General features: G+C 45.3%; 1 protein-coding gene across 1 annotated transcript in view; it reads right to left on the reverse strand.

Annotated features, from left to right (window-relative positions):
- Nucleotides 1-492: 492 nt before the first annotated feature.
- LOC140740276 (mitochondrial adenyl nucleotide antiporter SLC25A24-like) overlaps nt 493-13,452 on the reverse strand; it is a 60,461-nt gene continuing 47,501 nt past the window's right edge. The window contains exons 9-10 of the mRNA XM_073069406.1: nt 6,665-6,815; nt 493-4,682 (exon numbers count right to left, since the gene is read on the reverse strand). Coding sequence (XP_072925507.1) covers nt 4,498-4,682; nt 6,665-6,815 — 336 coding nt within the window. The 3' untranslated portion in view covers nt 493-4,497. The remainder of the gene's footprint in view (nt 4,683-6,664; nt 6,816-13,452) is intronic.

A 13,452-nucleotide genomic window follows, 5' to 3' on the forward strand; every position in this document is an offset into this window, starting at 1 on the left:
CAACGAAGGATCTTTATACATCTGAGTGCGACAGTATTCCTGAGTCTCCTCCCAGACTTGCGTGACTGACAGTAGTGAAAACCAATCTACTGGCACATTGAAAGAAGCCCTGAACACCGTCAGAGATGGAAGACCTTCAATGCTGCCCTAAACACCAGTGGCATAATGGGCAGTAGGTAGGCAGATGAGTAAGATACTAAAACTGTTCTAAATATGGTAGAAAACTAAAAAGGAGAAGCCAAGAAAAGTCATTAGGGAAAAGAAATACTAGGTAAACTCATGGCGCATTAAGGGTTACATGTCCCCCTAGACATGATGACTTTCATTCTAGGATTTAAATGAAATGGCCACATGTTTAGTTGATGCATCAGTTGTAGTAATCTAAAACACCTTTACTTATGTGAATTTGCAGGATATCAGATACATGAAAATACAACACCCCTATTTCAGAAAAAAGTGAGTTTGAAAGAAGGAAACGCAAGGCTATTGATGTAATATTTGTCATCAGGATAATGTTGGAATCCTTTATTCAGCAAGATATTCAAAGAACCATAGTACAATCAAGCAGAATCAAACATGGGTGGTACAGCGGTGCAAGTAGCACCACAGTCTCACAGCTCCTGTGGTTCCCGGTTCAATCCTGACCGCTGTCTGTGTGGAGGTTACAAGTTCTCCTTGTGATCGCATGGGTTTCCTCCCAGTGCTCCTCGTTTCCTCTTACAACCCAAAGACATGCAAATTGATTGTTTAATCGACAAATGTAAATTCCCCCTTAGAGCGCAAATGAGAGGTGGAATCTGGGAGGAAAAGGATAGGAATGCAAGAATGAAGTAGGACTGTTATGAGATTAGTGTATACAAGAGTTTGATGATCAGTGTAGTCTCAGTGAGCCAAAGGACACGCTTCTCTGCTGTATGACTCTAGAAGGTGCTTTTATGAAAGGAAAACAACTTAGAGGATGTAATGAGCAGGATGGATGAAAGTAAAGCAATAGATTGCATATTTATATTTACAAAAAACATTCACTTAGGTGCAACATTATGGCCTACCAAACGTTACCTTTATAAAACTCTGGTTCGGCCAATCTGGAGTATCGCATACATTCTGGTCACCGCATGATAGGAAGAATGCTGAGGCTTTGCAGAGGGCACAGAAGACGTTTACCAGATTTTGCCCGGTTTAGCAGGCGTATGCTAGCATGAGAGGCTGGATAAACTTGGGTTGTTTTCTCTGGAGTGGCAGGAGGCTGAGGGGAGATCTGAAAGAGGTTTATAAGATGAGAGACCTAAGATAGGGTAAAAAGGGAGTATCTGTCTCCCAGGGTAGAAATGTCTAAATCAGACGGAGTGCATTGTAGGTGAGAGTGGGTGGGTTCAAAGGGGATGTGAGGGGTAAGTTCTTCACTTGGAGAGTCATGGATGCCTGGAATGTGCTGCCTGTTATGGTGGTAGAGGCAAATACTTTTCAGGCTTTTAAGAGATGTTTAGATAGGCAAATGAATATCAGGAAGATGGAGGGATATGGACATTATGTGGGTAGGAGGGATTAGTTTGAAGGGGGGGTGTTGATTTACCTTTTAGCTGCTTCAGCACAGCACTGTGGCCAAAGGGGCTGTTCCTGTGTTGTAGTGTTCTATGTAAGATCTAAGCCCACTGTACTGGAGTTAATTTTTGAACATGAACCGATTATTTAGCACATACATCAGAGCAGCAAGCTGCTGGCCTTTGCACTCATTGTTGCAGGAACGATCTCAGTGGGCAGAGAGAGCCTGTCTGAGATACCAGAATGCTGGGTTATGGACTGTAGTGTTTGATGGCCTCGCAATCAAGATCTCTTTGGGGGCTTTTGCTATTGCCTAATGGGGGTGGGGTGGAGGGTCAGTGCCTCTGCTGCTACAAGTGGGGGGGGGGAGGGGGAAGGGAAGGTCGATGCTTCTGTTGTGCTTATGCGTGTGGAGGGTCTTTGGGGTTCTGATGTTACAATCATTCATTCTTTGGGGTTCTTATTCCATGGATGTCTGTGAAGAGTAAGAATTTCAGGTTGTATACTGTATACATTCTCTGATATTAATTTGAACCATTTGTAGATAACAGTCAACAAGAAAAGTTGGCAAGCTGGAAATAGTGGGAGGCTACAGTGGTCTGCTTGGACTCTATTGCTTATAACCTGTACAAATAACACAGAAAAGGACAATTGTATTGGTGAGATGACTCCTGCAAGACGGTATACAAATTAGATCTCATTGAAGGAGAGATAGGTTTACATTGGAGGCAGTTTGGTGAATTCCAAGTTAATTCCTGAGATGAAGGAGTTTCTAATGAGAAAAGAGTAGGAAGATTGGTATTAATTCACTGATATTAAGAAATACTTCTTTTGAAACGCTTAAGATTCTGAGGCAAATTATCAAAATAGATGCTGCAAGTATATGTCATTTTTGGGGTATTGAACGAAATAGTTCTATAAGGTTGCTATAGGTACTGGGGATAAGCTCCCACTACCTATTAAATGGCGCACATCTCAAACAGCCTCTTACAACCAAGTCCAGCTTCTGGCCTTCATGTGTGGCTTAGCTACTAAGCCCAGTGGAACCATTTTGCCTGACAGGAGAAGGGGCAACGGTGGGTTACTGGCACATTAAAACTGGTCGCTTCCGGCAGATGGGGCTCATCAGCTGTGGTTGGCAGCTCATCTAAGAGAAGGAAAACTCTGATCTCAAACCTCCGCTGCCTTGTGGCTATATCCACTCATAAGGAAAGTTTCAGGAGTAACCCTGAGGAAAAGTCCGGAGCTGGAGTCCCTAAGGCAGTCCTGACATTGAGTTCCACACTGACGGGCAACTCCTGCGATCTCACTGGTGCTAGACTGTATTGATCTTTGGATGTATGAGCTGCGTGGAGAGGGGGAGCTTGCGACATCAGCAAAAGCTTGCTGTCCATATCGTACTTCCCAGGCTTGCATATCTTGTGGACAGTTGGGACGCGACATCCATGGTTGACTCCGACCATCAGAAGGCCTCGGTGTTGAAGTAACAAAGGGCATGGATATCATAGAACACAGAACAGTAGAAGGCAGTGTGGGCCCTTTGGCCCATGATGCTGTGCCAACCTTTTAACCTAGCCCAAGATCAATATAACCCTTCCCTCCTACATAGCCCTCCATTTTCCTATCATCCTCGTGCCTATCTAAGAGCTTCTTAAATGTCCCTAAATCACTTGCCTCCTCCACCACCCCGGCAGTGTGTTCGACGTATCCACCATTCTCTGTGGGATAAAACTTCTCTTTGACATCCCCACTCCCACCGTACTTTCCTCTAATCACCTTAAAATTATGTTGGAAAATAAAATATCAGTTGGAAATGAGGATAAGCTGGAAGGTTGTGAATCTTTGGAATTCTCCGTTTCAGAGAATTTTAGAGATTGAATTGTCGTTCTGGTGGAATTGTACAATTGGCCTTGCCTCACTGATACCTTGCAGCAACAGTGTGTACCAGTGAATCTGCGGAAATCCCAGCCAAGTTCAGTAGGCTAACCACTGTGGACTGATGGCCACGCAGGGAAGATCACGTGATCACCTTTTGTGCGTGATGATAAACATCACTTCCTGTTTCACGGCTGTTTAATATGACAAGTTAGGTGATGTCCTACCTGACTCCAACCCAAAACCAAACACAGCTGAGGAGTTCACCAGGTGACCTCAGGTGCTGAGCCGCAGAGCTCTGGAATCCTCTCTGTTCTCCCCCCTCACAGTACACCTATTAAGATCATCCTGGCTGCTGTTCACACATCCTGATCTCTATGGTGTCAATTTTTGTTCTGTGGATGGCTTGGGATTGATTTAACTTCAGGAAAGGCTTTGCATCATTGTAAACTGTTGTGATATGTCACAACAGAAGTTTGATGTCCTTGGAGCATCACAGCAGAGAGGGTCAAAGAGGTTAGAAGCTAGAATTCTAGGAAGTAATTTGTACCAAGACGACAATCTCACAGGCTCAGCACAGAGCAGTGAGAGATTTGGATGTAAATGCATTTACTAAATTATTAATCCTGTTATTATATACATACAGTGTTTTGACATACATTCAGCAATAGATATCTCATGCATTACCAAGCTATCCAAACAAAGTGGAAACGTGCAGTGTGGCAAATCAAGTGTATCTTAAAGAATGCATAATGCACAGAATCCCATTGTTAACCTCTCCTCATGTCCTATTGTCAATCTCTGTCCATGTCTTTTATTTCTGCCAGGACAAATCTTCTGTGGCAATAACTTAACGCATCCCACTGCAAAATGTTTGTGTGGGGACGGGATTAGGGTTGTGCTATCACAATACCTTGAGCAGACCTAAAGGCCATTTTGCTGATCTGGACCTGGCTCAGTGGTAGAAAGGGAGTCAACCATTGAGGTCCAAGGAGTGAATTCTTCCCGACTTGGATCAAGGCTTCCTTTAAACTGCTGTTTCTTTGTTTGGAGATGATGAGGATCATGCCAGGAAACCAGTTACTTCGAGGTGACTCCCAGTAAGTGTTTCATGTGCTCATAGACGACATAGCTGATGCTGACAGCGGGCACCACCTTCATGAAGTTGGGTGCCATTCCTCGGTAGAGGCCAAACCAGCCCTCCCCTTGCACTATTCTGCCAAACTGCTGCAGCATGTTCAGCTCGGGCTCTCCTTTGACAACAGCTGGAGAAAGAAGAGATGGACATCGTCATTCTCTGCACCCTGAACACTGACACACTTTGCTCCACACTCAATGCCCAGGAGAGGAATTAGGCCTTTTGATCCATCAGGTCTGCTCCACTATTTGACCATGGCTGATTCATTATCCCTTTCATCCCTATTCTTCTGCCCATCTCCACATCCACTCGACTTAGTGCTTTCAGTAGGCACCCCTGAGCACTCTCAGTCTCTGCCCCTGGATACACTCACTCCCCGAATGCTGTCGCTCTCTCCTCTCAGCGTATTGTCACTCTCTGCTGCCAGCACATCGCCGGTCTCCACTCCCTGGATATTCTCCCTCTCTCACCTCAGGGTGCTGTCACCTGTCACTCTCTGCTCCACTGACAGACCCAGTCTGTCATTTTATACACGCTCTATCAGCTCGCTTCTCGTCCTCCTTCGCTCCAAACAGAAAAGTCAACCTTTCAAAGATCAGCAGATGCTGGAAATTGAAGTAATACACATAAATGCTGGAGGAACTCGGCAGGTGAGGCAGTACCTATGGAAGAGAGTAAGCAGTCGACATTTCAGGCCAAGACCCTTCATCAGAACTGAAAAAAATAAATTAGAAGTCAGAGTAAGAAGGTGGGGGAGGAGAGGAAGATGTACAAGGTAGTAGATGATTGGTGAAACCACAAAAGGGGGAGGGGTGAAGTAAAGAGCTGGGAAGTCGATTGGTGAAAGAGAAACAGGGCTGGAGAAGGGGGAATCTGATAGGAGTGGACAGAAGGCCATGGGAGAAAGGGAAGAGGGAGGAGCACCAGAGGGATGTGATGGGCAGGTAAGGAGATAGGGTGAGAGAGGGAAATGGGAATGGGAATGGTGAAGGAGAAGAGGGGGTGGAGGCAATTACCGGAAGTTCAAAAAATCTATGTTCATGCCATCAGGTTGGAGGTTTACAGAAGGAAGTGATGCCATAAGTATCAATTTCTCAAACTTTCAGTAATTGCCCTCCACTCTCCTTCACCGTTCCCCATTCCTTTTTCTCCCTGTCAACTTATCTCCTTACCTGTCCATCACCTCCATCTGTCCCGCTTGGTGGCACAATAATATCAGCAACGGACTCCGGAGCGAAGGTTCCTAAGTTGGAATCCAAGTTGGGTAGAGAGTTGAACTAGCAACTCGGCCTTGTGAAAACAAGAATAGCTTGCTACAGAAACACCGTCATGACGGTGCCCAGATAATTCCACTGCCAAGTTAAGGACTATTCTTCTTCTTCATTCAATTTCCCAGCCCTTTACTTCACCCCTCCCCCAGTTTCATCTATCACCTGCTGCCTTGTATCCCTTCCTCCCCTGCCCCACCTTCTTACTCTGACTTCTCATCTCTTCTTTCCAGTCCTGTTGAAGGGTCTCGGCCCGAAACGTCAACAGTTCACTCTCTTCCATAGATGCTGCCTGACCTGCTGAGTTCCTCCAGCATTTTGCATGTATTATTTTCAACCAGATGCAGGAAAAACATTCCAGATGTTCTATCAGAGGTCTGTAACAGGTGGGAAACAGTAGAGAAAACGACCCAAGGGTTTGCTCCAGGATTCCTTGAAATAGTGCAACTCTTACACTGACTCCGGCCCATTGAGAAGCACTTGGGGCAATTCTGAAAATCTGAAGGCTGTGCCTCAGGAGCTCACACTGAAGCCATGTGTAAGCAGTGAAGCTACCCCATGTTCTACCTACCCACCTCCCTTTTCAGGAACCACTTCCCCCATTGATGGAAGAGTCTGTCATTCCTGCATTGACCTCATCAGCCTCGCAGAACTTACAAAATTAAGTTACTCTGAATCCTAAAAGTCAGGTATTGAAGAAGAAAACTATCTGTCTGGAATAACTCTCCATCTCTTTGTCTCCCTTTGTCCCCAGTGTCTGTGAACAGGGGCTCAGCCCCTTTGCCTCCGAGCTCGCCAGCAAACGGAGATAGGGATGCTTCACACAGGCCCGAACACACACCTTGAGCTTGCATCCTGGTGCGGATGAGTGCCAACGGGTAGCTCGCCAGTTGACCACAGGTACTGGAGATGGTGCCGCAGCCAAGAAGGGCAAAGACTCCTGGGTCGGTTCTCTCCTGTCCGTAATTTTGTAAGTACAGGTTCTTGACGCTCTGGCATTGAATGAGAGAAAACATATGAGCCTGGCATTGCTGAGGGGTGTCTAAAGCCATCAAAGGTAATGGAAAGTGGGGCTTCTGCTCCCTCTGCCCGTGGCATTCCATTGTGCACTGTCTGCGCCTTGACCTCAAAGGGCTGGCAAGGCGAGGGACAGCTTCGTGGGTCACCCTGTAGGAAGAGTCACTGGGTCAGCTGAATGCAACCTTTCAAAAGCTGGGCAGTGTACTTTGTTCTGCTATCCCGGTGCCTGTGTTAAGTATCAGTAGACATAAATTGAGATAATGAATGAACAGTGACACACAATAAATAAACAAGTCAGCAGCAAAGACCAAGTATACTATGTGGCATTTAAACACAGGAGACCCCACACACACACACACACACATCTCTCTCTCTCTCTCTCTGGAACTTCTACAAATGTACCGTCGAGAGCATTCTGACTGACTTCATCACCATCTGGTATGGCGGGGGGGCAGGGGTGCAATTGCACAAGTTCGGAATAAGTTACAGGAAGTTGTAAAATTAGTCAGCTGTATGATGGGTACAAGACTCAATAGCATCCAAGACATCTTCAAGGAGCGGTGCCTCAGAAAGGATGTATCCATCATTAAGGATCCCCAACATCTCAGACATGCCCTCTTCTCATTGTTACTGTCGGGAAGGAAGTGCAGAAGCCTGAAGGAACACACTCAGCGATTCAGGAACAGCTTCTTCCCCTCTGCCATCTGATTTCTAAAAGGACATTGAACCCACGGACACTACCTCACTACTTTTTAACTTCTGTTTTTTTTTGCACTACTTATTTAAACTTAACTTTTTAATACACACATATATACTTACTGTAACTGAGCTTTTATCTCTTTATTTATTTACCAGTATTTCATTGTACCACCTCCATACAGTTAACAAATTTCAAGACACAACCAAGCCCATTACATTGAGGCAGTAAATACTGAGGCACTACGGGAAGGACATTTTTGCTACAGGGTTCTGGAGTTATGATAAGATCATTCTTAGATTACTGAGTGCAGTTTTGTTCTCTGAACCTAAAGTACTATATACAGCGGCATGCAAAAGTTTGGGCACCCCTGGTCAACATTTCTGTTACTGTGAATAGTTGAGTAGAAGATGAACAGATCTCCAAAAGTCATAAAGTTAAAGATGAAACATTCTTTTCAATGTTTTAAGCAAGATTAGTGTATTATTTTTGTTTTGTCTAACTTTAGAGTGAAAAAAAGGAAAGGAGCACCATGCAAAAGTTTGGGCACCCCAAGAGATTTGAGCTCTCAGATAACTTTTACCAAGGTCTCAGACCTTAATTAGCTTGTTCACAGTCATTGTTTGGAAAGCTGAAGATTTTGCCATGGCCCTCACAGTCCCCCGACCTAAACATCACCAAAAATCTGTGGATAGATCTCAGAAGAGCAGTGCATGCAAGACGGCCCAAGAAGCTCACAGAACTAGAAGTCTTTTGCAAGGAAGAAGGGCAAAAATCCCGCAAACAAGAATCAAAAGACTCTTGGCTATAGAAAGTGTTTAAAGGCTGTGATACTTGCCAATTTCAAAGCTTTATAAATACCCTGACTCCTCAAACCTTGTCCCAACAATCAGCAGCCATGGGCTCCTCTAAGCAGCTGCCTAGGACTCTGAAAATTAAAATAAATGATGTCCACAAAGCAGGAGAAGGCTATCAGAAGATAGCAAAGCGTTTTCAGGTAGCTGTTTCCTCAGTTCATAATGTAATTAAGAAATGGCAGTTAACAGGAACGGTGGAGGTCAAGTTGAGGTCTGGAAGACCAAGAAAACTTTCCGAGAGAACTGCCCGTAGGATTGCTAGAAAAGCAAATCAAAACGCCTGTCTGACTGCAAAAGACCTTCTGGAAGATTTAGCAGAGTCTGGAGTGTTGGTGCACTGTTCTATTGTGCAGCGATACCTGCACAAATATGACCTTCATGGAAGAGTCATCAGAAGAAAACCTTTCCAGTGTCCTCACCACAAAATTCAGTGACAGAAGTTTGAAAGGAACATCTAAACAAGCCTAATGCATTTTGAAAACAAGTTCTATGGACTGATGAAGTTAAAATAGAATTTTTTGGCCACAATGAGCAAAAGTATGGAGAAAAAAGGGTACAGAACTTCATGCAAAGAACACCTCTCCAACTGTTAAGCATAGGGGTGGATCGATCATGCTTTGGGCTTGTGTTGCAGCCAGTGGCACGGGGAACATTTCACTGGTAGAGGGAAGAATGAATTCAATTAAATACCATCAAATTCTGGAAGCAAACATCACACTGTTGGTAAAAAAGCTGAAGATGAAAAGAGGATGGCTTCTACAACAGGATAATGATCCTGAACACACCTCAAAATCCACAACGGACTACCTCAAGAGGCACAAGCTGAAGATTTTGCCATGGCCTTCACAGTCCCCCGACCCAAACATCGCCAAAAATCTGTGGATAGACCTCAAAAGAGCAGTGCATGCAAGATGGCCCAAGAAGCTCACAGAACTAGATGCCTTTTGCAAGGAAGGGCAAAAATCCCCCAAACAAGAATTGAAAGACTCTTAGCTGGCTACAGAAAGTATTTAAAAGCTGTGATACTTGCCAAAGGGGGTGTTACTAAGTACTGACCATGCAGGGTGTCCAAACTTTTGCTTTGGGCCCTTTTCCTTTTTTGTTATTTTTAAACTGTAAAAGATGAAAATAAGAAGTAATCTTGCTTAAAATATTAAATAAATGTCTCATCTTTAACTTTATGCCTTTTGGAAATCAGGTCATCTTTTACTCGATTAGCTATTCACAGTAACAGAAATTTTGACCAAGGGTGCCCAAACTTCTGCATGCCATTGTATATCTGCTCCAGAAACAGAGCAGTTTAGAGTCACTGCCTTTGTCCTGATATGAGTCGTTTAGGGAAGTTGTCTGATTCTCATTGAAGTTTGGAAGGGAAAGTGGTGATCTCATTAGGTCATAAGGTTTTGAGAAGTTTGATGGGTTACTGGCATCTTAAAACCATTTGCTTCCAGCGATGGGGCTCGTCAGCCGTGATAGGTAGCTCATCTAGAAGGAGGAAAACACTGACCTCAAATGGCTGCTGTCTTGTGGCTATACCCACTCATGGGGAAGGCTTTGGGAGCAAATCCCAAGGAAATATCTGGAGCTGGAGTCCCTAAGGTAGCCCAATGCTGAGTTCAACACTGACCGGCAACTCTTACAGCGACACTACTGCCTAACTGTATCAGTCTCTGCCGCTCCTTTGGATTCATCTGCAGCTTGGAGAGGGGAAGCGTGCTGCACGAGCAACAGCTTGCTCTCCATTTCATACTGCCCTGGCTTGAGGAGCAACCACACAAGAGGGAAACCGTCCAGAAGGCTGCATCCTTAGATAAGGGAACCTAGAATAGGGGCACAGTCTCAGGATTAGCAATCAACCAATTAGGGTTGGGATGCAGTCAGAGAGACTCGATGGGCTGAATGGCCTAATTCTGCTCCTATGTCCTATGGGATGAGGGGACATTTGTGAATCTTTGGGATTCCCAATCCCGAAGGACAGTGGAAGCACGGTCACTGGGTATGTTCAAGGTTGAGATTGATAGATTCCGGGTACTTTTGCAATAGGGAGCAGAGGGAATCAGAGAAGCAGGAAAGCAGTGAGCACAGAATTGGTACAGTACTGAACTTATTGGAGTTAGTCAGGTGCTGATCAGCCTTCTCTTGCTCCAGTCGCCTGTGTGGTTTTACATCCCAACGACACCATTCCACTTCCTGTCACATCAGATGGAATCGAGGACCTCGACTGGTATTTCCAGGAAGACAGACTTCCACGGTGTGCCTCCATCAGAACAACAAAATGTTCTACTGCATTGTGAAGCTGCCACAGTCAGCCCCAGTTTGTCCTTCCTACCCCCCTCATTCATCGAATACCCTTGCATTCTGTGGTATGAAACTTCTTTCTGTGAGCCAACAACCTCAGAGTGACAAACCACCACAGAAGCAAAGTGAATTCAGCAAGGGCAGATAAGGAGTTTCCATCTGGTAACAGAAGGGCACTGAATTGAAGTGATTGGCAAAAGGGCCACAGGTAAGAGTGTCTGCTAATCGCTGGCTGCTGTCGGAGGTAGGCCCCTGTGCTCGAGTGATCCTTCTCTCTTTCTCTCGTTTTTGATAGAGCCTGTCAGTCTCTGAATTGTGAGGCTTGGAGAAGTTGTAACATCGGAACAGTGCGTTGCTGGTCTCCGCTCTCGTTGTTACAGGAGCAACCTCACTCTCCCTCGATGGACAGAGAGAGAGCCTGTCGGAGATATCCAAGCGCTGGGCTTTGTACTGTAGCTTTGATGGACTTGGATCAAGTCGGATTTTTGGGGAGGGGGGTGCTTCTTCTGTTGCATGCATGCTGGGGGGGGGGTTGGTTTGGTGTAGCTGAAGGGGAGGAGGGGATCAATGCTTTGCTGCTGCTTGTGCGAAGGGAGGAGGAGATGCTTCAGGGCTTCAATGTTTCTATCGTTCATTCTTTGGAGTTCTTAATTCGTGGATGTCTGAAGAGTAAGAATTTCAGGTTGTATCCTGTATCTTAAATGAACCTTCGAACCTTTGCGATAACATGGGGAAAGCAATGCATGCATTGCACCCAGAGTCCACAGCCTGACACAAGCCCGCTGTGACTGAGGCCACTTCTGGGAGATTGGAACAGGGTGAGTGGGGGTTCTGGTGGAGGAAAGGCAAATACTCAGAGGTCCAAATGGGGTGATTGGGGTTCATCTGTGGAGCCTGTAGAGGGTGGTCAGTGTTTTTAGGGGTGCATGATCCTAGCCAAGTTGTTGACCATGGTGGGATGAGTAGGAAGGAGGAATATATGACCATAGACAAGGATGGTAAGGACCCAAGTGCTGGAGTATCCAAGACTAGAACTGAGACTCAATTTTGAGACTGAGACGAGAACAAAGTTCTTGACTAGGTGCTCGATGAGAACCTGACAAGACTAGACAAGAATCCAAATGAGACAGAAATGCCAAACGCAACTGCAGACCGAACCAAAACTGAGCTGACAACTAAGCATCAAATCTGAGTTCAGGCGATCTTTAAATGTCCAAATCCTGGCGGCAAAACATGGTCGCCAATTAGCAGAGCAGGCCCAAATCTTTAAAGGGACTGTGACAGCTATCCATACTCTGGAGAATCAGAGCATCTACACCCTGGAAGCTGGTACAGTGGGGTGCACACTGTAACAGAATAGGCAGGATTGGATCATGGAAAATGGGGGCAAATTATTGGAGAGGATTCTTAGAGATGGGATTTAGGAGAATTTGGTGAAGCATTGTCTGATTAGGGATAGTCAATGTGGCTTTGTGAGGGGCAGATCATGTCTGATGAGCCAGATTGAATTCAGTGAGGATGTGACAAAGCACATCGATGAGGGGCAGGCAGTCAATATGATGTATATGGATTTTAGTAAGGCCTTTGATAAGATTCTCCATGGTACGCTAATTCAGAGTCAGGGGGCTTGGGATCCGGGGAGACTTGGCTGTGTGGATTCAGAATTGGCTTGCACACAAAAGGCAGAGTGTGTTAGTAGATGAAGTATACTCTGCCTGGAGGTCAGTGACCAGGGGCGTTCCGCAGGGATCCCTGCTCTTTGTGATTTTTATAGGTGACTTGGATGAGGAAGTGGAAGGGTGGGTTAGTAAGTCTGTTGCTGGAATGGAGGTAGGTGGAGTTGTGCATACTGTGGAGAGTTGTTGTGAGTTGCAGTGGACATTGACAGGGCGCAGAGCTGGGCTGAGAAGTGGCAGATGGAGTTCATGCTGGAAGTGTGAAGTGGAAAGTCGAATTTGAAAGCAGAATAAAAGGTAAATGGTAGGATTCTTGGTAGTGTAGAGGAAATGATGGATCTTGGGGTCCTTAGATCTTACAAAGTTGCCACAAAAGTTGATAGGGTTGTTAAGATGACATATGGTAAGTTGGCCTTCATTAGTCAGGGATCGAGTTCAAGAACCGCATGGTAATGTTGCAGCTCTATAAAACCCTGGTTAGACCACATTTGGAGTATGGTGTTCCGTTCTCATCACCTCCTTATAGGAACTATGCGGAATCTTTAGAGAGGATACAGGGGAGATTTACCGGGATGCCTCCTGAACTAGAGAGTATGTATTATGAAAATAGGTTGGGCAAGCTAAGAGTTTTCTCCATGGAGCGAAGGAGGATGAGAGATGACTTGACAGAGGTGTACAAGATTAAAAGAGACATAGACGGATTCCACGCCTCTCAAAGTCCAACCTTATGTCTCTATCATGAGAGATGGAAATGGGTAAATCCAGCCAACACTGTTCTGGTGAAGATGAATTGGCCAGTCCCCTGTACTGTGGATAAAATAGATGACAGAAACATTGATGAACTCCAACTGTACCTTTGACTTTGAACGATGGAGATCAAACAATGGGGCCGCTTCTTTTTACATTGTATATCAACGATTTGGATTATGGAATAGATGGCTTTGTGGCTAAGTTTGCTGATGATACAAAGATAGGTGGAGGAGCCGGTAGTGCTGAGGAAACAGAGAGTCTGCAGAGAGACTTGGATAGATTGGGGGAATGGGCAAAGAAGTAGCAAATGAAATACAATGTTGGAAAGTGT

This window comes from Hemitrygon akajei, chromosome 16 (genome assembly GCF_048418815.1).
Source record: "Hemitrygon akajei chromosome 16, sHemAka1.3, whole genome shotgun sequence".
Classification (NCBI taxonomy): Eukaryota; Metazoa; Chordata; class Chondrichthyes; order Myliobatiformes; family Dasyatidae; genus Hemitrygon; species Hemitrygon akajei.